The sequence below is a fragment of the Macaca mulatta genome, chromosome 2, assembly GCF_049350105.2.
Source record: "Macaca mulatta isolate MMU2019108-1 chromosome 2, T2T-MMU8v2.0, whole genome shotgun sequence".
Lineage (NCBI taxonomy): Eukaryota > Metazoa > Chordata > Mammalia > Primates > Cercopithecidae > Macaca > Macaca mulatta.
This window is the reverse complement of record NC_133407.1, coordinates 160,334,168-160,361,564: the sequence shown is the minus strand read 5'-3', so window position 1 is coordinate 160,361,564 and position 27,397 is coordinate 160,334,168. Positions and strand designations below refer to the sequence as shown.

General features: G+C 51.9%; 1 protein-coding gene across 2 annotated transcripts in view; it reads right to left on the bottom strand.

Moving 5' to 3' along the window:
* ADCY5 (adenylate cyclase 5) overlaps positions 1–27,397 on the bottom strand; it is a 164,562-nt gene that overhangs the window by 125,001 nt on the left and 12,164 nt on the right. Inside the window, exon 1 of one of the 2 annotated variants that reach the window (XM_077993792.1) lies at positions 15,141–15,318. The exons of the other annotated variant lie outside the window; for it this stretch is intronic. Coding sequence (XP_077849918.1) covers positions 15,141–15,299 — 159 coding nt within the window. The 5' untranslated portion in view covers positions 15,300–15,318. Of the gene's footprint in view, positions 1–15,140; positions 15,319–27,397 lie in introns of those variants that run through there. 2 annotated transcript variants of the gene reach the window in all.

The window sequence follows — 27,397 nt, the reverse complement described above, 5'->3', positions numbered from 1 at the left end:
GCAGCTTTCACAGGTGGAAAGCCTGTGTTCCTGCTATCAGTGCTGTCCAAGCAGCACAGAAAGGCAAGGTAAGCACCACCAAAAATCGTTTTGATTATCTAGAGCAGTGGTTCTCAAAGTGGGATACCCAGAGCAGCAGCAGCTGCAGCATCACCCAGGAAGCAGCTAGACATGCAAAATCTTGGGCTCTATCTCTGACCTTGTGAATCAGAAAGTCTGGGAGCCCAGCAAGCTCTCCAGGAGGTTAAGATGCCCACTCATGTTGAGGTGCCTCTCTTGCACCTCACCTGCTTCCTTAACAGAGGCTGGGCAGAAGGTGGAAACTGCCCCAGAGACATTCCCTCACTCGCCGGCCCCTCCCACTCTCCAAGCCCCAGTTGGATGACCTGAGAAAGTTCCCTGTGGTTAGAAGAGCTAATCTGTCACCTGGATATAAATTAACTTGTCCTTATCTCGTCACCAGCCCACTGACCTGGGAAAGGCAAACATGCAGCTGGCAGGGAAGGAGCAGTAATAAATCTGTATTTTTCTACAGGTCCTCCCACACCCACTTCCCCAACTGAGACCTGTGTTCCCTGAGGCAGTGTGGCCCCATAGCCCTGAGGTCCCTCTGCTCTCCCACATGAGCAGGTGCTGGATCCGGTCAACCCAGTGGGAGGCCCCCATCTGCCCTCAGGGCCTCCACCAGAGCTAGGAGAATGAGGAAGGGAGGGAAGGATGGGGGCTGGAACACAGCTCATCACTCTTAAGGATGGTAGAGTGACTGGAAGTTTCCTTTGTAGCACTCCTCAGGAAACAGCCCACAAAGACTCCCTCCAGGGCAGCTCTGTCCCTCGTAGAGTTCCCTCCCTCTCCTCTTCTTCCCCTGACCCTTATCCCCCCACTTCCTCCTCCTCCTCCTCAACACAGCAGCCTGGGGCCACCCTGTACCTCCCAGGCATAAGTAGGAATGGCAGAGCCATATCCCAAGGTGAACTGCCTGTTTGGGAAGGGCTAATGTCCTATTATTCCAATGCCCTTGGCCACATCCTGCACTCTGCCTGCCTTTGGAATGACCAGGTGAAAAACAATATAACATCTACCTTAGAAAGCTGCAGTAAGGATGAAATCTAACAGGACACATAAAGGACATAAAATAAAGGCTCAACAATGGCAGCTCTTAGATTAATCACCATCACATCCATTCTTTTTTGTTTTGTTTTGAGGTAGAATCATGCTCACTCTGTCGCCCATTGCATGATTGCAGAGGTGCAATCATAGCTCACTGCAGCCTTTAACTCCTGAGCTCAAGTGATTCTCCCACCTCAGCCTCTCAAGTAGCTAGGACTACAGGCATGTACCACCTTGCCTGGCTAACTTTTTCATTTTTTGTAGAGATGCAGTCTCACTATGTTGCCCAGGCTGGTCTCAATCTCCTGACCTCAACTGATCCTTCTGCCTGGGCCTCCCAAAGTGCTGGGATTACAGACGTGAGCCACCTCACCCCATCCTTATTCAAACAATTTAAATAGCTATCACCTACTGGATACAGCCTGAATTCCTTAGCACTAGCCATTCCAGCACCCACTCATCTCCAAACCAGCAGCTACACCAAATCACTCAGGTTTGTCAAATATGCCCTCTACTACCAAGCCTAACCTGTTCCCTCCATGAGCTTCCTGTTTCAGTTTGCCAGAAAGCTCTTCCTCCTTGCCCTGTGCCTCCACTAACCTCTTCCATTGCAGTTTCCCTGGGCCTCCTGGAATCAACAGTCAAGGGCGTACTAGTGCCTGCTTCAAGGAGAGCCTGCCATCCACCACGGGGGTCCACTCACAGAGGGTTGAGCACGTATAAGAGCAAAACAAATGTCTGGCAAGTGGACTGGATTCCCTCCAGTTCAGAAGAGAAACCAGAGCTTCAAATAAGCAGGGAGCAGACCCCTGCCAGGCCTCACCCATCACTGACCAAGGAGTCAGATCGCCAGGCTGGGGGCCTGTCCTCGACGCCTAGGGGAGGTGACACTCATAGTGCCCAGCCTGAGACAGAAACTCCTGAGACAACAGATGCTGACTCAGCCTGAGCGGACAAAGGACAAAGGCCTAAGCCTGGCCCAGGATCCCAGTGCCTACCTTTCTCCTTCCCCTGCCTGTTACACCCAGCCAGCAACATGTTTTAAGTCCAAGCTCCCACAGAGTACCAGGCCCAGCACCCCCAGTTCACCCCCAGGACTCATTCCAGAGGCAAAGCAGGGTGGGGCAAGAGTTGCTCCTGTCCTCACAGCCTGGTGACCAGGGTGGCCCTGGGACCAAAGCCTCTGGGCTCACAGCTTAACCTAATGGGACACCTGAGCTGACATGTCAATACAGGTGAGCAGGCCCATGTGGGGCTCTCCACTGTTGACAGCACAACAGAGTCCCAGGTGGACGCACTGCAGCCCTGTCACCCATCCCCCACCCCCACACAGCCCAGTGTCCATCCCTGCAGCCTGTGGGCCCAGGTACCAAGCCTACCCACACGTAACTCCCTACCTTTGGAACATGCCCTCTCCCCAGAGAGGCATCAGAACTTCCCCACCCTAGGCTCTGCCAGCATCCAGGAGCTCAGGATGCTTGCCCTCTCCTTTCTAGAAGGTGCCAACAAGCCCCCACTCATAAAACCTTCCTCCACATAGGGGAGGATGGGAAGAGACAGCAGGAGGGAACGAAGCTAGACCTCGAGGCTTCCTGACTACATGGGGCACGCTGTGGCAGGAAAGAGGACACTTTGCCTCATAGGCCTCTCTGGCCATGGCCTGGGGGCCCTTATTTGAGGCTCTGGCCCAGCACCCCCAGTCCTACTGCAGATTCCTGCCACTAGGCTGCCCTTAGAGAAGGTATTCACCTCACCGGGAGACAGGGTGTGGTGGGAGAAGTAAGAACAGACAGTAACAGAGAAAGGACCCAATAGGACGTCCCTGTGGGCTCTCCCCCAACTCTGAATAGACGCCAGACAGTGCAACCACCGTGTCCTCCAAAAGCCCGGAAACCTTGTACGCTGGGGTTCCCAAAGGGGCCAGGGCTGCAGGGATGGTTTGGGGGTGAGATTTCAAGCGTATGGAGACAGCAGTTACAGCACTGACAGCCACTGTGTTGTGGTGGCAGAGAGAGCTCGGAGAAGCTAAGAGCAAAAACCTTGGAGGAAGATGTGCTGGGGAGCTGGGAGTCGGGCTTAATGGGGGTCTGGTGCAGAAGGAACCTGAGCCCCCATTGAGGGTCATCTGGTCATGTGGAAGGCTCTGGGATCCAACTCACCCAATCCCTCATTTCCTATCTCTGTTCTTCAGCTTTACCACAAAAAGACATCTGCAGAACTAGAAACATCTGGATCCTTCCTCAGGCTAAAAACAAACAAACAAACAACGACCAAAAAAAAAAAAAAAGGGCAGTCATGGTTATGTGCTTCGTTCAATGATTGCCCTAAATAGCCCTGTCCAGGAACGTGCCTGTCAGAACAGCTGGTGACCGCGTCCCTCTCCCGGCACAGACGCCCAGCACAGCCTGATAGGGCAGGCGGCACAGGCCAGCATGCGCTGTCTCCTGGTTAAATCCACATCTCTAAGAAGTCACGGAGCCCCTGGAGACGCCCTCACCGTCCTCAGCAGACACAGGCTTCATGATGCTGGCTCCTCCGGGACGGGACCAGCCTCACTCCCCTGTTCTGTTTTCCCATTTTCATCTTGGAAACTGCCAGTTCGTGGGAGAGGAATCGCAGCCCATCTCCCAGCAGATGGGCCAAGCCAAGGACCAGACTGTTTTCTTAAGCAGTGACCTTTCGGAAGGCAGGAGCTGAGCGTGCCTAAAACACGGAACACGGAACATTTCCCTAATCTAAAGCACGCAGGAGCACTTCCCGTCCCTGACCAGAGAGATGGCTGAGCCATGAGCTCAGGCCCCTGGGTGGGCTGGGCCCAAGGAAGGGTGGTTGATTTCTGGGAGGCCTCTGATCTCAGCCTGAGCAGGGAGGGAGATGCCCCCACCCAGACAGAATTTCCACAGTGGAGTCATAGAAAGCCGGGCTTGCAGAGGGTCTCCCCTCAGAAACCTGAAGCCTGTGTTGAGAGGCCAGGTCAGGGGTGGATTCTGTATCCAGAGCTGCACAGGATCCCAGCAAACAAATCCCAGAGCCGTGAGCCTCTCACCAGAGGGAGCAACCGATTAACAGCCTTTGGAAACAGGACAGCAGGCCCATCCAAGTCACTCTGCTTGGCCTGCTGTCAGTCTAACGTAAATCCCTCAGGCTGCAGCTTGAGGCCCTCTTGCTCTTCCTCAGTGAGGGCAGGGAAAGCAGTTCACCTGCCTTTGCTTTGTTCTACAAGCCTAACCATGTTGGGTGCGAGAGACATGAAACCCAATGTCTGTCCTCGAAGGAGCAAATGGTAGCAGAGAGCGGGGGAGACAAAGGGGTGCTGCAGAATGGACAGAGTGAGGCCCAGGAGCTGCACCCCAGCCCAGCTGCAAACTGTGTGATCCTGTGTGTTCAGCCTCACTCTCGGATGGGACGATGCAGAAAGAGTTTGGGGAGATGACTGTGAAGCTCCCTGCCAGTCCTGATTCAGATAAAACTCAGAAGGGAGGAGGGAAAGAGGCGAAGAAGGTGGTCTGGACAGTACATCTTGGGCTAAAGGCATATAAACTGCCCGGCATCTGCCTGGGATGGATCAATGAAGAATGACTTTGGGGGACACCAAACTTCAAAGACCTGCCATCACTCCTCAGTCCACCCCACTCTTCTCTGCTCCCAAGTGGATAACCGCAGCACGGCCCTCCTGCCGGCCCCTCTATACTGATCTCACCTACTAGCTTGTCCCACACCCACGCCCCACCTGCACACTTACTGTGCAGCTCTCTGGGACCCTTTATCCTCTCGAAGCCTTTTTTTCTAAACTGCAAAATGGGGATGATAATAGTTCCCACTTCCCTGACACTCCAACGAGCTAACATATGGCAAATGTTCCTCAGAAACCATATGGATGTTCTTTCAGCCAATGATTTCTTGTGTCCAGGACTAAACACCAGGGGATGAGGAGCTCCAACTCAGGGGAGAGAAAGCAGCATTTCTGAGGACCACTTCTGAGCTAGGGCTTGACCTGATGGCTTTTTTTTTTTTTCCCCGAGACAAAGTCTGGCTCTGTTGCCCAGGCTGGAGTGCAGTGGCATGATCTTGGTTCACTGTAACCTCTGCCTACTGGGTTCAAGCAATTCTCCTGCCTCAGCCTCCCAAGTAGCTGGGATTACAGGCACGCACCACCACGCCCAGCTAATTTTTGTATTTTTAGTAGAGATGGGGTTTCACCACATTGCCCATGCTGGTCTCTAACACTTGACCTCAAGTGATCCGCTCACCTCAGCCTGCCAAAGTGCTTGGGACTATAGGCACAAGCCACCATGCCCGGCCCTGATGGCTCATCTTTAAAGCAACCCTCCCGAGGGTCTACAGATGAGGAAACTGGGGCCCTGAGGGGCTAAGTAACCTGCCCAAGGTTGCACAGGTAGTCACAGCCAGAAGCAGGATTTGAACGTAAGGCGGACTCCAAAGCTTCCCACTGCGGCCCCTTGGATCCCTAGAGAGAAGATCCTTGGGGTGAGCTAAAGCAGAGCCCGCGACCACCCCTCATCACCAGGGAGAGGATCCATGGGTTCTCCCACAGCCCCCACTGGTCCTCGGGTCTGATAGGAACTGTTTATTCTAGACTCGTATTTTCTGTAAGCACAGCTTAGGTTGCCAAGGGAGGGAGAGAAATGCATTTGTTAGAGAGGAATGGGATGGAATCATAAAACTTCCTTTGGCTCAGCTGGGGACCAGGGGACAGGGTGGAACCCTCCACCATGCCTGGACAGAGGGTTATCCAGCCTCTCCCCCAGCTCCATGGTATACTAGTACCACCTCCACGCCAGAGCCAGAGCGAGCCTGCCAAGTGTCAGTGTGCCTGTGGTCTCGGCCAGTCAGATCACTTCTCACCAGAGCCCTGGGGAGGGCTTCATGGCACAAAAGAAAATGACCCAGATTCTTTCTGAGCTTGTCCTCCCAGGGGTGATGGCAGCCCCTGGGAGAACTAATGAGCCTCTCTTCAGCGTCTGTGGGACCGTTTAGAAAGTGATTACTTTTCCTGAAACGAGAAAGGAGGTGGCACATCCCACAGCGCCCCTGTGGCCTCTGTGGCCTTGGGGAGGAGCTCCAACCACAGAGAATGCAGTTTAATTACAAAGCCCGGGCCTCCAGGTCTAATCTGGTGCTCCTTCTTACAACATTGTTTTCCTTTTTAAGTTTTCCTTCATTTAACCCGAACACCATGCCCTTTGGGGGTCACTCACAGTGAGGAAACTGAGCGGCTTTAGTGGACCCAGGGTCACAGAGAGGCAAAGATCAAATTCAGGTAGATGGTTTTCAGAAATACATGCTAGGTATACAGGGGTAAATGGACATGATGGCTGGAATTTGCTTTAATATACTTCAGCAAGAAGAAAAAAAGAAAAAAGAGTAAGTGAAATCAATGCGGCAAAATCGTGACAACTGCTGGTTGAATGGTAGGTATATGGTAGTTCATTATTTTCTCTACTTTGAATGTTCCATACCAAAAAATCCAAGATAAAGGCTCCACCTAGGGTCAGGGGTTACAGTACAGGCCCCAGGTGAGGTATCCAAGAACGGGGCAGGGCAAAGGAAAAGGAGAATCAGCAGAAAGGGACAGGTGGTGTGGGAGGCCTGGGTGGCCACGACACTGACCCTCCGAGGGGCCCATTCTCCTCAAGGACCTGTCTGAATGGACAGGTCACCTCTGCCACAACAGCCCTCTTTCTGAGACTTCATTCCTCAGAACTTACTTCCAGATGCTTCCCCCAAAAGGGGCTAAAGGCAATAACCTCCTTCCCTGGGACATTTATAGCCAGAACATTTTGTCCCCTTGTCTTGGGGAAGACATCAGGCTGCTCAACAGTGGAACAGCCTGGACAACCTCCCAAAGGGCCTCCCTGTCCCTGATTTGATTAGAAGGGAGGCAGGAGGCTCTAAGGCACTGAGGGACCTGGAAGAAGTCTCTCACAGAAACTGGTGGAGACCTCAAGATTTTGAGCAAACTCCTACCCGATAGGGCTTTCATGCTGGGGACAAGGCACCCTGATAGAGGAAAATACCAACCCGTGGCTCTTATTATTCAGAAACTCTCTCTGCCACGAACTGAATTATGGCCCCCAAAGTTCCTCTGTTGAAGCCCTGTCCCCCAGTGTGAGTGTATTTGGAGATGGAGCCTTGAGGGAGGTAATTAGGCTTAAATGAGGTCATAAGACTGGGACTCTCATCTCATAGGAAAAAGAGTAGGCTCCAGAGATCTCTCTCTCCGTGAGAACACAGAGAAAAGACCCAGCGAAAGGCAGCCATCTGCAACCCAAAGAGAGAATCCTCATCCGACCCCAATCCTCTGGCACCTTGATCCTGACGTCCAGCCTCCAGAACTGTGAGAAAATACATTTCTGTTGTTTATGCCCCCAGTCTCTGGTAAATGTTACAGCAGCCTGAGCAGACGAATAGCTCCTTCCCCTGAGAGAGCTGAGAGCCAAAGGTGCATTGCAGTTCCATCTGTCCCCACAGCAGATCTGTCTAGCTCAAGAGCCCCTGACTTCTTGGCATCCCCCAAGGTACCAGGTTCTCCCCTACCCCACCCCCACCATGTGATCCAGGGCAGGAGGCATGAAAAGGCCACAGGTGGCTCTGCTTCTTCAGGAAGTCAGTGAGAGGCTCCCACGCTCTCTCCTCATTCCTCTTCCTGGGCTCCCTAACGGGGCAGTGAGGGAGATAACTGCCCGCTGGCCAGTGAGCCCTCCTCCCCTCACAAATCCTGGACAAACAGGTCCCCAGAGAGAACATTACCTTAAACCCTTGCTCCCAGAACTCTGTAACTGAACAGATATTTGCACAGGCTAGTCATTATCCTTCTCTCATTCAAGGACAAGTCCTTACTAAATGTCCACTTTGCTGAATGCTAGAGATGGATGTGTCGTTCCTGGCATTGAAGTGGCCAGAAATCTACAAATAAAGGAGGTAACAGGGAAAAGATATGGGCCACGGGACAGTATCTCAAGTCAGAAGACAGCAGGTCTAAATCCAATCCATTCAGATGGGTCTAAATCAGCCACGGAGTAGCCATGTGACCCTGGGTGGTCACCTCACCTCTCTGGGCCTCTATTTGTTCCTCTGAAAATGAGAGGGCTGGAGATGATGGTTATACTTCTTTCCAGCCCTGACATTCTAGAATTTTATGAAATAGAACTCAGAAAATGATATAAATGAAGGCTTGTAAGGTAAGATGGCCTGGGATGCCTACAATGTGCTGGAGGAAAATGCAGAGTGGGTGGCCTTCCAACAGAGCGAGACTCTAGACCAGCCATGGCTACCAACAATTCTGCAGGCAAGGAGACAGCCATTCACAGGAATCAGAGTGGGCTCACTTCCCTGGTGAAGCCAGCCAGTGCGCCCGTCAGCAGGTCTAAGTTACAGAGCACTCAGACCTCAGGAGCTGAGGCCCACACTGATCACTGGTTCCTGGAAAGGCCAGTGGCACATGTTCCCAAAAGATCCCACCTTACCACCTGGTCCATGTTCCCACCATCCCTGGCATGAGGGCTAATTTTACATGTGGACTTGACTAAGCTAAGGGATGCCCAGATAGTTGTAAAACATTATAACTGGGTGTATCTGCAAGGGTACCTCCAGAAGAGATTAGCATTGGAATCAGCCGACTGAGTAAAGAAAATTGCTGCCTTAGTATATTTTGTGTTGCTATAACAGAATACCTGAGACTGGGTAATTTAGAAAGAAAAGAGGTATATTTAGCTCATGCTTCTGCAGGCTGAAAAGTTCAGGAAGCATGGCGCCAGCATCTGCTCCGCTTCTGCGGAAGGCTTTTCATGCTGTGTCACAACATGGCAAAGATCAAAGGGGAAGCAGATATGTGTGAAGGAACAAAACCTATGGGTGCCCTGGCTTTACAACAACTCACTCTCCCAGGAACGAATCCAGCCTCAGCAGAGTGAGAACTCACTCACTACCAGAAGAACAGCACCAAGTCATTCGTGAGGGATCTGCCCCCAAGACCCACACACCTTCCACTAGGCCCCACCTTCCAACACCACCACATTGGGGATCAAATTTCAACATGAGTTTCGGTGAAAACAAACTCAAACCACAGCAATCGCCCTCACCAAATTCAGGTGGGCGTTATCAAATCCACCGAAGGCTTGACTACTGAAGGCTTGAATAGAGCAAAAAGATAGAGGAGGGGAGAATTCGCTCTCTTCTTGAACTGGGACATCCATCTTCCCTTGGCCTTGGACAGCAGGCTCCTGGTTCTCAGGCCTCTGACTTAGGCTGGGACTTACACCATTGTCTCTCCTGGGTTTCAGGCCTTCAGGCTTGGACTGAAACCACGTCACTGGCTTTTCTGGTCCTCCAGCTTACAGACAACAGCTCATGGGTCTTCTCAGCCTCTGTAACTGCATAAGCCAATCCCCCAGAGTGAATCTTTCTATGTCTATATAAATCCTAAGGGTTCTGTTTCTCTAGGGAACACTGATAGCGCACCCGGTACCCGAGAGAGCGCTGCATCCCCTCCCCTCATCATGATTCCAGGCCCTCCACGCATCTGAGGAGCACACAGTCAGGTGGCACTCAAGGCCCTCCCCTCCACGCGCCCCCACAGGCCAGGGAAGTGCCGTCCGCCCACCCACTTCTCTTTGAATGGCAGCAGTATTCCATCACTCTGGCTCATCTTCCACGCCTCCTCTTCCTCACTTGCCAAATCCTGTCACTTTTCCAACAGAAATGTCTCTCCCTTCACCATTTCCTTCCTACTCCCACCTCAGGCCCCATACCCACGTTGCCAGACTTGCATCAGCCTCCTCAATCCTGTAAATGCTCCCTGTCCAACCGACCCTTCTAAAGTACAGACTGCACCGTGCACTCCTGCCCGCAGACCTCAGTGGATCCCCTTTTACACCTCGGTTCTATAGATACTCCTCGCCCCAGCATGTGAGGGCAGCCATGATGTGTCACATTCAGCCTCAACTCCTGCCTGCTCCAGGGAGGACCCTGTGCTTGGGTCACCGGGGAAGACTCTATGTACCCGGACATACGTGGCACATTGCAGCTTCCAAACCTTTGTTTCCGCTCCCCCTGCCAGCAAGGCTTTTGCTGCGGGGCCCCTCTCAAAAGTGACCTCCTTCATGAAGCCTTCCCTGGGCTCTCCCCCATCCAGCCCTCCCCAGCTGCTGCTCAGCTCCCCTTCTCCTCTGAGTCGCTCTTCCCACTCCGACTGTCACCTTGCACTTCCCCCGTGCTCATTTCATTCTACCTTGTATTGAGTTATTCGTGCAGTTGTTGTAGACGCCCCCCACACCTCCACCCAGCACAAATGATGAGCTCCCTGTGGGTGAAGCCTGCACCATCCTCATCATTGTATCCCTAGGCTATGCATACAGAGATGCTCAAGACATATCTGTTTCCTCAAATGAAACTGAACAAACCGTTCTTTAGAGGGAGCAGGCGGGGCAGGCTGCCAAGGTGTGCTGCAAAGGGCCTTGGCACTGGCTGCTATATCAGGAGCTGGCATCACCCACCCTGGAGACAGGTCTCCTCTGTCCAGCACAGCTTGGTTGTAAGTTTATGAGTCATGGTCACGAGGCCACAGCAGCTTAATGAAGGACATTCTCTATCCACACTCACATGCATGCACAGACACACAGATACACCCTAGACAGGCAGATCATTTCCCGCTTAGAGATCACAGTTAAGGCTCCAGGAGATGGCAAGAAGGGCAGAGATGTTCAGGCCAAAACCCTGCTTTGGCTTGTCCTCGCAGAGATTTGTTACCTCCCTTCTCCTTTTCCTCCTGCCTGGAGCAGGGATGAGGCAGGAAGTGGGTTAAGAAAGAGATGAGGGGCAGGAAGGTAGGGTGGGAGGTGAAGGGTGAGTGATCTGTGCCCCAGGCCTTACAGATGGCCCCATCTCCATTCTCCTACACGGTCAAGAGCCTGGACCATCTGAGACAGATGCCAGAGGCTTGAGGCCAGCCAAAGCCTTGCCACCCTGGCCTGCTCAGTTCTGACACTGTTTTTCCCTGGGGGTGGCAAGCAGCTCAGGGCAGCAGTGAGGGGCAGTGGCCCACACCATACCCGCTTCAGATCCTGCACTAGTCTGCTAGGGCTACTGCAGCAAAATTCCACAACTCAGTGGCATAAACAACGGAAATCTATTGTCTCACAGTTCTGGGGGCCAGAAGTCCAAAATCAAAATGTTGGCAGAGTTGGTTCCTTCTGAGGGCTGTTTCCCAAGAAGAAAAAAATCTGTTCCCTGCCTCTCTCCTGGCTTGTGGTAGCCTCAGGTGTTCCTTGGCTTGTAGATGGTGTTCTCTCCCTGTCTTCAGGTCCTCTTGCCTCTGTGTAAATTTGCATCTGTCCAAATTTCCCCTTTTTATAAGGACACCAGTCACGCTGGATTAGGGCCCACCCTGATGACCTCATCTTAACACTGTCATCTGCAAAGACCCTATTTTCAAATAAGGTCGTAGGTACTGCGGGTTGGGATTTCAACATCTTTTTTGGGAGACAGTTTAACATATAACAGACCCCAAGGGTGAGAATCACTCCAAGTGCTTATTGTTCTGTTGAAAGAATGACTATAAAAGAGTAAATCCTTATAGGGCTGACCAGGTGCTACACACTATTACAAGCAGGTTTACCAGCACTGAGAAGTAGGTTACTTTTATTATCTCCACTTCCTACTGAGAAAGCTGAGACCCAGACAGGTTAGGTAACTTCCTCAAAGTTGTACAGTATATGAATGATAAACCCAGGATTCACACTCAGGTGGTCTTTAGCCACTACACTACAATAATCACATCATACTATGTTAGCACTTATGCCAGTTCTGGGCAGCACAGACATTATCTCATCATGACACCTAGTCCTAAATCTAGTACCTGGGTGTGGTCCACTATGACCATCAGATTGAGCCATGGAGAATTCTCACAGGGCAATTGCTCCCTGTACCCTGGCTCACATTGTCATCCAAGGGTGGGTGGTAGGCAATGACTGGGTGGGAGGAGTTCTGAGTGGGCAAGTAAAGAGTAAGGGGCATGGCGGACACAGAACAGATGGAGACCACCGCCTTCCTTTTTGAGAGCTCCCCCACTGGCCTCCCAGGCAGGCACAAGACCACATTATACCAAACCCACTGCTATGCTATAGTGGAAAGGATTTATTGATATGTCCTGTTGGCTTTTTATTCAATGGGGGAGGACTGTGGGAGAGTTGAGCATGAAAAGCCTGAAACTCACTCTCTTCAAGCGCCACAGCCATCCCTGGTGTGCTAACCACAGCCCTGGCCTGGAGCCAGCCCCTCAACTCACGGCCTTCTCCGTAAATGTGTGTGGCTTGTTGGTGTGCTGTTGTTGTTATTGTCACTGTTGTAATAATCACATTACCCGGTGTTTCTCCCCTGGCCACTCCAGGGACAGCACAGACATTAGCTCATAATAATGCAGTCTTTACTGGGAATCAGAAAACTGTGCAGGCACTGGGACTGTCAGCTTCCTCCTGGGCAGAGGGGCCCTTGAAGGGTTCTGCTCAGCTCCTGATGCTGCCAGGCTTTCTATCCTTTCTTTCGGCAAAGTGGCACCAAAGCTGAGTCTAGATTTGGATGAGCAGTTAAAGCAGCCAGAAGCTAAAATGAACAAGATCATGAAAAAATGAGGGCAGGCACGGTGGCCAGAGGAGCTAGTCATTTAGCAGACATACCTCCTCTCGGGCTGCCCACGGAAGTCCCATAGGCAGGGAGGTAGGTTAGGGCGTTTTATACAGATTAGTACACAAATTCTCACAACAGCCCTGTGGAGTGGATATCAATAGCGCCAAGTGCTAAATGGGGACACTGAGGGTCAGATAGTTGCCATCGCTTCTCCAAGGCTCTTGTATACAGGTAGGTGGCAGAGCTGGGTTTCAAACGCAGAGCCGCCTAACTGGAAAGCCCCAGCACCTACCATTAAACCACACAGCCACTGAGTCACAACTGCAGGGCAGAGGCAGTGAGCTCAGCTCATGTCTGGTGGCAGGGGGCGCTGTGACTCCCCTCCTCAACCCCAACCAGAATGCCCAGCTGTAAGGACTCGCCTCCTCCTAGACCATGGCATAATGGCTCCAGGCTGGGCCCATCAGCAGCAGGCTTGGTCTCTCTTCTCATCACGCCTTTACAGGCCATAAGGCTCCAAAAGAATCCAAGGCCTGTGGCCATTCCAGGGGAGGGGGCGAGCACGCCAATTAATGAGATGGTCCTTTCTCAAGTAGGGGAGATACAGACACAGACATAGCACCCGATAGGAGCCCAGGAATTTTTGTACAGCAGTATCTGGACACACGGTGCAGAAACTTCCCTGTTTCCCTCCTGGGGAGGAGTGTCAGGGCTGACTTCACAGACAGGAGAGACTCCCCAGCACCTTGCAGTGAGAGGACAGACCAGTTACTGGGACCACCCTGGCCCCAGGCTCAGGAGTGGGTCAGACAAGGCAGCAGCCCAAGAGGACACAGGAGGTCTGGCCTCAGTCTTGAGTCCAAGAGGCACCAGCTCAGCCCTCCCTGATTGCCGGTCCATCCCACACTCACATCCACCTCTTCCTTACTCACGCCCATGCTGGGCACGAGCCCAAGCTAGGTACAAGCTCCACTGGCTATCAGGCTTGTGGAATCCTGACCCCAGCGATAAAACCCATCCCCGCCCCACCCCTTCGGAGAAGGGGAAGCAGAGGGAAACCACTGACTAAGGGGATGTGATTCTGTGCCGTGGGAGGTGGGAAGTTTCTCTCTTTCCCGCATCCCCAGCTACAGCCTTGAGGCCTCCACATCCCACAGCCTCCTTCCCAGATCTTCAGGCGCCTAGGACTGGGCACCTTCTGCATCCCACAGCTAGAAACTGGGTCCTGATGGGAGAGAAGAGGGGATGCAATGCCATCCTCAGGGGGCTCTCAGACTAAGGAGCAGTACCCGTTTCTGTCCTCAGAGTTCCCAATCTGCTGGGGACAGACAAGCCCCTGCCCTCAAGAGCTCCCTGACACTATTTTAAGAAGACCTGTCACCAAGCCCCAAGGCAGAAGGGCCCCAGAGGACAGGGCCCGGCAGCTGACAGTCCCTCTGCAGTAAGAATCCAGTCCCAGGAGCACAGTGTCTTCCTGAGGCAGAGAAGGGTTCTCGGGTATGAGGAAAGAAGGGCAGGGGAGGGTGGCCAGCTCAGGGGGAGAGCATAAGGGGCCACCCCAGGACTCAGCCCTGACACAGCACCTGCTCAGGCCCTGGTGTCCTTGGAGTGGCAGGGAGCACCATTCCCATCTCTTCAACACACAGGCCAACGCCCTGAGAGAGGCCTCAGGCAGCCTATGGCAGAAGGTCCCGCTTTTCATCCTGTCCTCCCTGTGGTTCCATGCCGGCCTTTGAGTGTCCCAGTGCCGGGTGTGGAAGAAACATGGTGAGGCCACCATCCCAGAGCAGATGGCTGGGCCTGAGACAAGGAGACTGGAAGCCAGCATGAGGATTATCCCACGGTCACCCAAGCGTCTGCGCCGTGCACACGCACATGGGACTGTGGGGGCCAAGGGGTGGCCATTGGCCCTGAGATGGAATGGTGGGCGGGGCTGGGCACACGCTGCCCCTCCGCTCAGGCCTATGCCTTCCAATACTCTTTGATCTCAGATGCTGAGACAGACCCAAGCCTGCACCTTTCACGAGCAGAGTCCAGGGCTGTCCTCACTAGGCTGGGAGCTCTCTGAAGGCAGGAGCCAAGTTTCCTTCCTCTAGAAAATGGGGGTTTGGTGGGGTCAGGCAGAGAAGCAGACCTTGGGGCCTCCCCAAGGGGAAGGCGAGCGCTCTCCTATATCCTAGCAGGGGGCGCTCAGAGGTCCCAGTTCCCCATGCCAATTTCCCTGGAAAGATGGTCCAGGCAGAATGCACAGTCCTCTCACATGAGCCCTTCCCAGGGCTGAACACCTCTGAGGGCTAGAACAAGCACAGCGAGGCCTTTGGGGCTGGGGGCGTTTCTGAGGAGGCAGCTGCCTCCTGCTACCCCGACAGCCCTTCCTCCAGTCTTACCCAGGATGACCGTCCTCCTGATGGCTTCTCCTTCTCCACCCCATGTTCAGCCTGGCGAGTACACGCTGGCTTTTCTAACGGGTTCCAGGTTTGAAGTGTGTGTGTGTGCATGTGTGTGTGTGCGTGTGTGTGTGTGCGTGTGTGTGTGTGCATGCGCATGTCAGTATGCCTGTGTGCCCATCTGTCCTGGGGAGCAATAATAGTTAATAAATAAGTGAATGGCAAAAATAGCCTCAAAGGAGCTGACAGGCAGAAGGCCAGAGAGGCCGGGCGTGGGGCCAGCACCCTGAAATGCCAAATGTTAATTTAGCCAAAAAGAAAAAAAGGTCCATTTCGAGACTGACTCCTTCAGCCAGGGTCAGGGTCTGTTGTGACTTCTGGTGCACTGGCGCAGCCCCTCCCCAAGCGTACTGAGTGCAGCCCAGGCGTGAGTGGCCCCTCTCAATGTTAGGGTAACTGAGCGCTGCAGAGAGGGGCCCATCCTGGTGCACACAAGGTGATGGATGGGCAGGAAGCTGGCAGACCGCTTGCCAGCAGTTCTCCAACCATCCACCCAGTTGGCCAGCCCTGTGTCCACAGGTCCAACCAGCCAGAGGAATGTTCTGGACATCATTACCACCTCACACCCCAGGCATGGGTCCTGCCTCACCTAGACACTCACTCGGGGGAAGGGGATCGGGCTCATTGTCTCTATTATCTCCAGCCTTCGCCATATCCCTCGGGTGTCACATTTGATGGCTCAGGCCTTTGCCATGCAAGGCCTTCTCTGCAACAGGCCTCACAGGCCCACAGCTCTCTCAGCACTGAGGCCTCTGGTGGTCTGTGGGTGGTATCATCGTGCTCCACTGCATGCGTGCATGTCTTATGAAGTTACAGAAGGAAGTACATCTGGAAGAAGCAGCTATATGGCTTTCCTCTCTGTCCCAGTGGCCCCAGCCCTTTCAAAACCATGCGCAGCTTATTGACCAGATCCTCTGGAGCAGTCCCCAGAAGGGATGCTGGTTACAGGGCTGACCTCGCCACAGCCTCCCTCAGCTGCAGCCGCCCCCAGATTCAGGAGGATCCCAGCCCACCCCCCAGTTCACACCACTCACCCCAGGGAGCTCTGGCCCCAGCTCACAAGCTGGTCTCAGTCAGGTTCTGGGGGCAGCCTGGCTCCTGGAAGGTCTGTGCTGGTCACTTGGTGGCCAACAGCCAGAATAAGGACAGGGCCAGGGGAGGGTAAAACCCATGATCCAGGACCTAGCACTTCTTCCACTTCTTTTTGGAGGCAGTGCAGTTTTCTTCTCGCCTGTTTACTGCCATCCAAACATACAGGCAGTCCAGAGAAACACAAGCTCTCCTGGAATGCGTGGGAATTTAAAAGTACAAACCATCCACATCTGGGACAGACCCCGGGTCATTTATTGAGGGCTTTGTACAGTCCCTGTGCTAAGTGCTCTGCCTATATCATCACACGTAATGCTCCACACAACCCTCTGGGGAGCAGGCATCATGATATCCCATTTCATGGAGGAGAGCACTAAGGCCCAGAAAGGGCAGGGAGCTTGCCAAGGAGAAACACCCTGCAGCATGGGGGTGGACAGCAGTGAACAGGATGAAGTTCCTATGTGTAGGAGCTGACATTCTTTTTTTTTTTCTCTTTTCTTCCTTTTTTTTTTTTTTTTTCCAGAGTCTCACCCTGTCGCCCAGGCTGGAGTGCAGTGGCGTGATCTTGGCTCATTGTAACCGCCCCCTCCCGGGTTCCAGTAATTCCCCTGCCTCAGCCTCCTAAGCAGCTAGGACTACAGGGGTGCGCCACCAAGCCAGTCTAGTTTTTTTATTTTTAGTAGAGACAGGGTTTCACCATATTGGTGCAGACTGGTCTCAAACTCCTAGGAGACCTCAGGTGATTTGCCTGTTTCGGCCTCCCAAAGTGCTGGGATTACAGGCATGAGCCACTGCGCCCAGCCAGAGCTGACATTCTAAAGAGGCTATGGATGGAAGGAGGGCAAGGAATAAACAGAAGAGTTAAGTATATACTTTGTCAGGCAGCCCCTGAGAAAGGAAGCTATATGGAGGTTGGCACAAGGAGCCTGTAGGAGTGCCAGGAGCTCTGCTGGGGCTTGGGGTGCCCTAGACACCAGGGTCCAAGGAATGAGGTCCTCAGAGGCACCCAGTGGGGGCTGGCAAGAGTGTGGGCTCCCAGGTTTCAGAGGGAGGAGAAGCTAGGAGGTTGACTCTTCAGGTGCTTAACACCTGGATGAAGGCAGAGCCCTGGGAATTTGAAGGAAGGAGGCTGATATGGGATATTTCAAGCCCAGGAAGAGGAGGAAGGCCTTTGGGATCCATCCAAGTCCCCTGGGGAAGAGGTGATATCTGGTTCCCCAGAGGCTGGAGAAGATCTCCTGATTGGGGGACATGAGGGACAAGTTTTAGCGCCATTGGTAACCAAGGTAGGAAGACACTAACAGTCAGATGCCCAGGGGCTCCCTGTGGCCCTAGCCCTCCAGCTCCCTTAGTGGGCCTCTTCCAGCCTCCCTGGACAAAGGCAGCAGCCACCACACCCATCACTGGCCTCCAGGCTCTCCCTCTGTAGACCACCTCCATGCCCTAACGCTAGAGCCACCTTTCTAATCACAGGTGGGACCATATCTACTTACTTTTCTGCACACAGCTTTCTAGAAATCTCCTTTCCCTCCAAGAAACCCAAATGTATTGGTGCGGACGTCTATACACTTCCCAACCCAGTCCCACTTCCCAGCCAGCCTCGCCTTTACCACCATATTCCTTGGCCACTCTCCCTGGCCCCTGGTTTAGTTTCTTGCCTCCATGCCTTCGCTCCTGCTGTTCCCTGTGTGAGGGCTGCCCTTTCCCATGTCTCTGCACATGGAAACCCCAATTCATTCTCTAAGCTAGCTCAGAGAACATCTTTTTTGGGAAGTCTCCTAGGACCCTCCACTGGACTTGGGAGGTGGTGATGTATAAGAGACCAGACCCCAGAGCCAGGCTGCCCAGTTCCTTGTGTGAGCTTGGACAAGTTACTTAACCTGCCATACTCAATGTCCTCATCTACTAGATGTGGGTGACAATATCAGTGCTTACTTCATAGGACTACTGTGGAGATTAACGGAGTGAACAGAAGTACTTAGAACGCAGCTTGACACAGGTGACAATATTTACAGGTTTGCTGTTGAGGACAGGGTCTGTGGCTTGTTCGTCTTGGTTTCTCGGTGCCTAACACATGGTAGATATTTGTTAAATAATTCAGTTCAACAATCATTTAACACCAGCACCTAGGCAAAGAGAGAATTGATAATAACAAAAATAAAGTCAAGTTAGGGATGATGAGGAATTTTGTTTAGAGGCATGCTCGGTTCAAGCAGATGGAGGGACAGTGACTAGGAGGATCAATGGACAGGGACCCATGTCTGAGGTCGAGTCTAGAAAGAAATATTTGAGAACCATGCACCACCCGGCCTTGTTGACTATCTGCTTCTCCAGGTTTGTAGTACATTCATCCCCACAGCACTCCCTGTCCCTGGAGTACAGTCCCTTCTTATTTGAACAAGGGCACCCTTTATGGCACACACAGGCAGGACCTTCAGGAACCGTCTGATCTTGCTGTACAGACAAGGAAACTGAGGCACTGGTGGATGTCTTCTTGCCAGGATTTTTGTGCCTGCAGTCATGCACTGTAGTGTAACAATCGGTGTCCCTGCAGTCACCTGAAAATCCCTTTGTCTGCCTCCTCTCTCTGGCTGTTGACATATGTTCTGCAACCAGGCTACTTCCTAGCTCCTGCTCTCTGGATTAGAGTGTCTCCATCTCCTGGCTCCCTTGCTTCCTTCAAAGCCTCCTCTAGCTCTGTCTTCTGAGAATCACCAGGCATAGGCTCAGCAGGAAGTTCCCCTCCACTCTCAATGTAACCATCATATTGTGCCCTTCCTGAGCCCACCTCCTGGTGCAGTGAACATAGAAACTTCTGTCTCTCAGAGGGGCCTGCCACTCCCCATCACTTCAGGGAAAGGAGAACCTGATAACTTCAATCTGTTCTCCCCCTGGGAAGAGCACTGGATGGTAGAACTGCATCCCCAGGGCACATGCCTCTAATTTGGAGGGGGGTGCCTATTTGGGATACAGATTCCTGGGCTCTACTGCAGACTCACTGGATCAGACTCTCTTGACAAGGGGCCCAGGAATCAAATTTTTAAACAGAGTTCCTGGGGAATTCTTGCACACCCACGTTTGTGAGCTACTGGAGTAGTGGCTCAGAGTGCGAGCACTGGAGCCCCATCATATCACTTTTTAACTGTGCAACCTTAAGCAAGTCACTTAGCTTCTCTGAACTTCAATTTCCTTATCCATAAAAGGTTCTCATCTGAAGAAAAATAAAAAGACAATACCAACCTAATGGGAGATTATGAGGATCAAATGAGCTACTAAGTGTTCGGCACCGTGACTGACACTCTGCGCGTCATAAATGGTAGGGACTGGCAATATTTGTATTGCCTATTATTTTTAGGCTGGGCATCTCCTAAAAGTAGATTTCCATCAGACTGAACATTCTGCAAAGGCAGGGACAAAGCCTCCCGTTTCCTCTCCATGCCCAGAGCCCCAGGGGCTCATTAGGAAAGTGCACAAGCTGCTGCATGGAAAAGAAAGAGCTGCTGTTCCCAAAGACCGCTAGATGCCATGGTCCCCACACCTGGCTGGCTGTTAGGATACTTCCAAATCTAGAGGGGACCCCAGAGAAAAGGAGGATCCCCCCAACCCTGCCCCAGTGAGTATCTGTGCTCAGCCCCCTCATCTGAGACCACAAAGCCTGCCTCTCCTCAGAGCAGAAGGCAAAGTAAGTTCCCTCATCTCAGGAGCACGGCCCACCCACCCCCACCTGCCAATCACGCAGCATCCTGAAGGCTTCTTCACTGAGGGGGCTCTGGAGTTCACAGAAACACAGAGGCTGCCACATTCACAAGTGACAGAGCAACAGAATGATAGCAACAGAGCGAGGCACCTTCCTCTAAAACCACCTGATGGCCCATCCTCAAGAGGGCAGGGGACAGGCATGGTCAGGGAACAGCAGGTGGAAGAGTATGGGCTGCACATGCACCATCAGAGTGGCATATCCCACCTGTGTGGCCGGCCCAGACTTCTCAGCTTCTGAAAAACCCAAGACTCTGAGCAACCGCACTCTGCTGGGGAAGAGGCTGCCCCACCCCATACCCACGTTCAACCCCAACTGTTCCTCCCCAGCTCACCCGCCCCAACGGCTGCCCTGGGGGTGGGGTGTGGAGACCCAGCAGGAAAGTCAGCGGGGGCAGCTCGGCCTGGGTAGGGAGTGAATACCGGCCTCAGCCCTTCTCCCACCTCTCGACAAAGCGTGCAGGTCAGCATCTCCTCCATTCCCCCATGCCCTCAGCACAGCCTCCCACATCTGCCCACGGCAAACACAGAGAGACCCTCTTCCTGCTCCACAAAGGAACCTAGAGGAGACCCAGGGAACACAGGATGAGCATTCCATATCTTTCAGTTCCCTGAAGAGAAATTAGACCTGTTCCTTAAGTCCCAGACTGAGGGTGACTTCCAGAAGACACAGAGGGAAAGCAAAGAGCAAAAAGACTGTGGGGAATACAGGCCGGACTCAGCCTTACAGATCTGGACTCACAGGGACAGGCCTCGCCTAGACACCATCGCATCCTCCAATGTGGCTCCCCACCACCCCACAAGCTCGCCTGGCTCCCGGACACCCCAGGATGGAAGCAGAGGCTGACACCACTTCAGGCCCAGCAGGAGTTCCTCACAGCACCGTCTGCCAGTGAAATCACCCTGAGGCCTCGGAGGAGGACCGAAATCAGCCCCACAGGCGTCAGGTGGGAAAGAAGCAAAGGCAGCAACACCCCGCACAGGGAAGATGTCAGATGGTGACTAACGGGCTTTTCTAGGCCATTGTCACCAATGCTGGAGAAATATTCCACTTTAAAAATAAGTGTAAAGCAAAATCCAAAATTAACTCTCCCCAGATAACCCCTTTCCAAAGAAAGACCACATCACAATCCACATGTGGTCATTCGTGGAGGATTTAACCTGAGGACATCTCCCTGTCCTGGCTAGGGATGCTTCCCAGGCCCCAGGTCCCAGCCCCACAGCTGGTGCCTGCCAACCTTTTCAGTCCTCAGACAGACCCCAGCTTCATCTGCTTCTCTGTTCTCCCAGAGCCCGGACCTGCAGCAGAAGGGTCCTTGCCCTTCTTGCCGTGATCTAAAGGTGCTAGAAATTAACTGACCACACAGAGGACAGGAAGGAAATCCTCTGAGGGTACAAGCCCCATCCTTTCCTCACCCTGCACATCACCCTTCTTTACTTTCCTAGTCTTGGCCACATATGCTAATAACAAACGCATATGGGGAGTTGCCAGCTATATAATTCCGTGCTTCTCATGAGCTACAGAGGTGAAGAAAAAGTACTAGTGCTGGACAAACACTGCTATCTACCTGTTGAGTAACCTGGAACAAATTCATTCATCCAGCCAGCAGCTATTTATTGAGCATCTACTACAGACACTTCTAGTTTACAGTGGAGTCAAAGAGAAACTCACAAAGACTAAAGAACACTGCTGAGGGTTTTAAGGCCACAGGTGTTTATACAATTTCTCCCTAATCAAAAGTGAAATATCATATCCTCCCTACTCAGGAGGTTGGGGCAGGAGGATCACTTGAGCCCAGGAGCTCAACACTGTAGTGCACCATGATCGTGCCTGTGAATAGCCCTGTACTCCAGCCTGGACAACAGAGCAAGGCTCTCTCAAAAGAAAAAAAAAAAAAAAAAAACAAGGAGGAAAGAGCTAATAGAGTTAATATTTGATGGATCAATAGGCATTTGTTTGTAGCTAACAAGCCTTCAGGAATGTTCAGTGAGGTTTGCTGCTCTGCTAAGATGGTCAGTTTATCAGCCATGTGTAACAGTCATTTCCCAAAATATTCTTGCAGTTATTACAGCACTGCACTAAGCCATTTATCCAGCCACATTTGGGGTTAATTGCTGGTGATAAGAGCAACATAAATATACTAAGCCACAGCCTTGCCTGACAAGGTTTTTATACCAACCACCAACCAAGTTTTCTTCCCCTCTTACACGCCTGCAATCATTTTTAGTGGCCATCACTCCTACTGAATCACCACAATAAACCCTTTAGATATAAACAACTTGCCTTTCAATACAGCCATAAATCATACTCGGTGTCATCACATGACCCCTCCACTGATGAGGGAGGCTGAGGGCAGTAGTTCTCAATCCTGGTGCACATCAGAATTACCCAGAGCGTTACAAAACGCTGATGCCCAGCCACTGTCAATGTGCCTGGGCACTGGGATTAGGTGAAAGCTCCTTGACATGCCTTTACTTCCCACACCTTAAGTTCTGATGGACTCCTTGGGGTTAACCCACCCAGAAAGCCTAAGTCTCAGCCCCGGGCATTCAAGGTGAAAAATTGAGGCTGACACATGCACTGTAATACATGGCAGTAAGCTACAAGGAAGTTGAAAAGGCACTGCAGGAACTGCTATTTCCTGGGACTGCTTTGAAAAGAATGAACAATCCTCTTTGGAATTTGTGTACTGATCCACACTCATATTTATTGTCCTTCAATATGCCCAGGAACTTGCCTCTTGTCAAGTCTTTGCGGTCCTCCCGCATCTTAACAGCTGCAAAGAGAGAAGTGGGGAGGAGGCAGCAGGCAGGAAAAGACACCAGAAGAAAGATTCGAGAAGGAACCGGGTGGAGGGAGAGAAAAATGGGGCAACACAGCCCCTCCCGACATGGCCTGACAGCACAGTGGGGGATCCCAGAAAGGGAGAGGAGATGAAAACCAGTGTTTTCTATTTTTTGTTTTACTTATTTTTATTATGTTTATTTATTTTTTAATTAAGCAAGGTCTTGCTCTGTGCCCAGGCTGGAGTGCAGTGGCGCAATCACAGCTCACTACAGCCTCGACCTCCTGGGCTCCAGTGATCCCCTTGCCTCAGCCTCCTAACTGGACCACGGGTACATGCCACCATGCCTGGCTAATTTTTTCATTTTGTGTGGAAACAGGGACTTGCTATGTAGCCCAGGCTGGTCTCTAACTCCTGGCCTCAAGTAATCTTCCTACCTCTGCCTCCCAAAGTGCTGGGATTATAGGTGTGAGCCACTGTACCCAGCTGAAAACCAGTGTTTTCTAAGGCAGAGCTCAGGCACAAGGAAGAGAAGCAGAGCTCTGGTAGAGGAGATGCCAGCCCAAGGAAGAAGCACCCAGAGGGACCCCTTCCTGCCAACGTCAGAACTCCTGTGGAACCTGAGAATGGGCACTACCTGCCTTCTTCCCACAGTGCTGGGCAAGTAGGGATCTAAAAGTCAATAACATTCAGCAAATATTTGGGGATTGAAACAGACAAGATCCCTGCCCTCAGACAGCCAACAGTCCAGTGGAAAGACACATAAACAAAGCTACTGAGAAAAATTACAAACCAGCAAAGTGCTACAGAGAAAAAGAAGGGGATGTTTCTTGGTGTCAGATGCCACAAAGGCAGGCAGGGCCCCAGAGGAGTGCAAGCCCACACTGCTCACCCAGGGTTCAGCTCAGGCCCCTGTCCCTCTGCAGCCTGCTCAGCTGAGGTGCCAGAGCCAAGACACTTCCAAGCTGGCATCACCTACAGGGAGCCAGTCAAGGGGGCAGATGGATTCCTTCCACTCAGCGTGGTGAAATGCTTACAGGAAAGGGATTTGGCCAGAGGAAGACTGGGGACTAGGGCACATTAAATGAACAAACAAACAGCCTTCCCACCCCCAAAAGAAAATGTGAAAATATAATCTCAAAGATCTACTTAGCAAATGAGTTTCATTTTCCTTTAGCTTTCTTAAGAAGAGTGACAGGAACAGAACTGAATCTGAAGCACAGCTCAAGGATACTGGGGTATCTCTTAGGGTGTTGATGGTGCCGGGGAACTGGGCTTTAGAGACACCCTAGAAACGCTCTAGTAAGCACTAAGCTCTATCTACTGAATGCTACTCAACAGAGAGACCCCGGGTCCGACTTCCAGGGCTGTACCAAGAGGTGATCCTGATGGGTCCCCAGCAGGCTCCTCCCTTCCCTCCCCGTCTCACTTATGCCACCAGAAGACAGGCTGTGCAGCAGCCTCACCCCAGAGGTGAGCAGTCGTAACATCACTTCTGATACCTCTTCTGGGTCTCAGTCCCTACTCAGTCATCCATAAAACCACTCAGGAGCTCTTCATAGGTAAACAGTTGATCCCAGCTGCCCCCTAAACAAACACTTCAGCACAGCACCAATGACAGCTCAGGAAATGATAATCCATTTAATGCCCATCTGAACCAGACACCATGGGGAAAGGAAGGCCGTTACAAATAAAAAGCCACGCATTCCGAAACCAAACGGAGACAACTGCCTGAGAGCAGCTGGGCCCTCCACACAGCTTCTGAAAGCACCACAGGGAGGACCTAGCACTGCCCTACCTCTGAAAAGAGCACTGGGTTTGGAGTCAGAGATCTGAATTTGCACAGCAGCTCCAAAGTTAACTAACTAGCAATGTAACCTGAATGGGGTCAGTTCACCTCTTTGAGCCTCTTATTTACTCCTCTCCAAAACCACGTCGGCATCATACGTCTGTAACCCGCCTCACAGCTTACAGAGTGCTCTCACCTGCATTAAGTTGGGGCGCCCAGGAACAGATCCAGTCAATCAGGAATCTATCTCCCCCAGTGTATACAGGAGAGAAAAAGGACTGAAAAGAGGTCAGGGCAGGGCCAGGTGCAGTGGCTCACGCCTGTAATCCCAGCACTTTGGGAGGCCGAGGTGGGCAGATCACGAGGTCAGGAGATTGAGACCATCCTGGCTAACACGGTGAAACCCTGTCTTTACCAAAAACACAAAAAATTAGCTGGGTGTGGTGGCGGGCGCCTGTAGTCCCAGCTACTTGGGAGGCTGAGGCAGGAGGATGGCGTGAACCTGGGAGGCGGAGCTTGCAGTGAGCCTAAATAGCTCCATGCACTCCAGCCTGGGAGATACACTCTGTCTCAAAAAAAAAAAAAAAAAGAGGTTAGGGCCACTCCACCAGGATTACACAGTCAGGGCTGCTGTCTTCTGGGCCTCCAGGCCCCAAAGCCAATGGTTATCTCGTTTTAACACGTCACCTCGTCAGAGCTGCCATGAGAAGCAAACGAGATCACACATAAACAAGTCCTTTGTCACTTAAAAAATGCTAATTAAATATAAAGGTATTTGAGCCTTTTGGCTGGTATTTGAGCCACTGTCTAGTCCAGGTCTCAACCCTAGGAATGCCCAAGCCTCATCCCAAGAGTTAAATATAAATAATCTGGGGTGGGCCTTGTTAAGGTATAGTTTTAAAACTCCCCAGGGGATTCAAAGGTGCACCCAGGATAAGAAATCTCTGGTCTATAGCCCTACTTTCCCCTTCCTCGCTCCATCACTCATACACCCACCCTAACCCTAACCCTAACAGACCATGCAGGATGACACAGGGACCCTCAAGAGGACCTGGGCCTAGGACTCCCGCTAATATGTGACAATCCCCTCTCTGGCAAGGGCCATGTTTCACTCCTTTGGGTATATGTCACGCACAGTAAGAGCTTAATAAGTGAGTACTGAGGCTGGGCGCAGTAGTTCACACCTGTAATCCCAGGACTTTGGGAGTCCAGGGTAGGCAGACTGATTGAGGCTAGGAGTTTAAGACCAGCCTGGGCAACATAGTAAGACTCCATCTCTACAAAAAATACAAAAATTAGCTGGGCCTGGTGGCACATGCCTGTAGTCCCAGCTACTTGGGAGGCTGAGATGGAAGAATCACCTGAAGAGGTCAAGGCTGCAAAGAGCCGTGATTGCACCACTGCACTCCAGCCTGGGCAACAGGCAAGACCCTGTCCCAAAAAAATAAATAAATATGTAAGGGAGCACTGAATTGAACTCAGCTGAGCTTTAGATGCTTGAGCACGGTGGTCTGGGCTGGTTTCATTGTAGTAGTGCCAAAACTAGAGAAATGCTGAAGAGAGACTGCCTCCACAGACGAGGTCCCTGCAGACTTCAGTAGAAGAAGATTTAACCAATGACCGAGTCCTCCACTGACTGAGAGATGTCACAGCCTCTCCAGGAAGCTGGCAGACCCTTTAGTCAGCACATAACTTCTTTCAGAACCTGCATGAAATGCCCCAAATCAAGGGTCCTTGTTTCTCATACTCAGAAAACCTTTTTTTTAAGACCACAAGTTCTGCTGCCACCTTACAACAGCAGCTTAGGAACCTGAAGACAGGTCAGAGTATAAATGAAGAAGGGCCCAGAAAGCCACACATTTTTAAGAAGTAAAAATTCAGCTGGGCGTGGTGGCTCACACCTATAATCTGAGCACTTTGGGAGGCCAATGCAGGTGCATAGATTGAACTCAGGAGTTCAAGACCAGCCTGGGCAACGTGGCAAGATCCCCTTTTTTTTTTTTTTTTTTTTTTTTAATATTTTTCTGAGATGGAGTCTTGCTCTGTTGCCCGGGCTGGAGTGCAGTGGTACAATCTCAGCTCACTACAACCTCCACTTCCTGGGTTCAAGCGATTCTCCTGCCTCAGCCTCCCGAGTAGCTGGGACTACAGGTACGTGCCACCACATCTGGCTAATTTTTTGTATTTTTAGTAGAGACGGGGTTTCATTGTGTTAGCCAGGATGGTCTCCATCTCCTGACCTTGTGATATGCCCGCCTCAGCCTCCCAAAGTGTTGGCATTTCAGGCATGAGCCACCATACCTGGCCAAGACCCCATTTTTATTTTAAAAATTGCCAAAAATGGCTGGGCATAGTGTTGTGCACCTGTGGTCCCAGCTACTTGGGAGGCTGAGGTGGGAGGATTGCTTGAGCCCCAGAAGCAGAGGTTGCAATAAGCCAAGATCACACCACTATACTCTAGCCTGCGCAACAGAGTAAGACCTTGTCTCAAAGCAAAAATTTAAAAAAAGTAATTTATCTTTTAAAAAAACTGTCTTTTGGCTGGGCATGGTGGCTCATGCCTGTAATCCCAACACTTTGGGAAGCCAAGGCGGGCAGATGACCTGAGGTCAGGAGTTCAAGACCAGCCTGGCCAACATGGCAAAACCCCTTCTCTACTAAAAATACAAAAATTAGCCAGCCATGGTGGGGCATGCCTGTAGTCCCAGCTACTTGGGAGGTTGAAGCAGGAGAATTGCTTGAACTCAGGAGGCAGAGGTTGCAGTGAGCCAAGATCA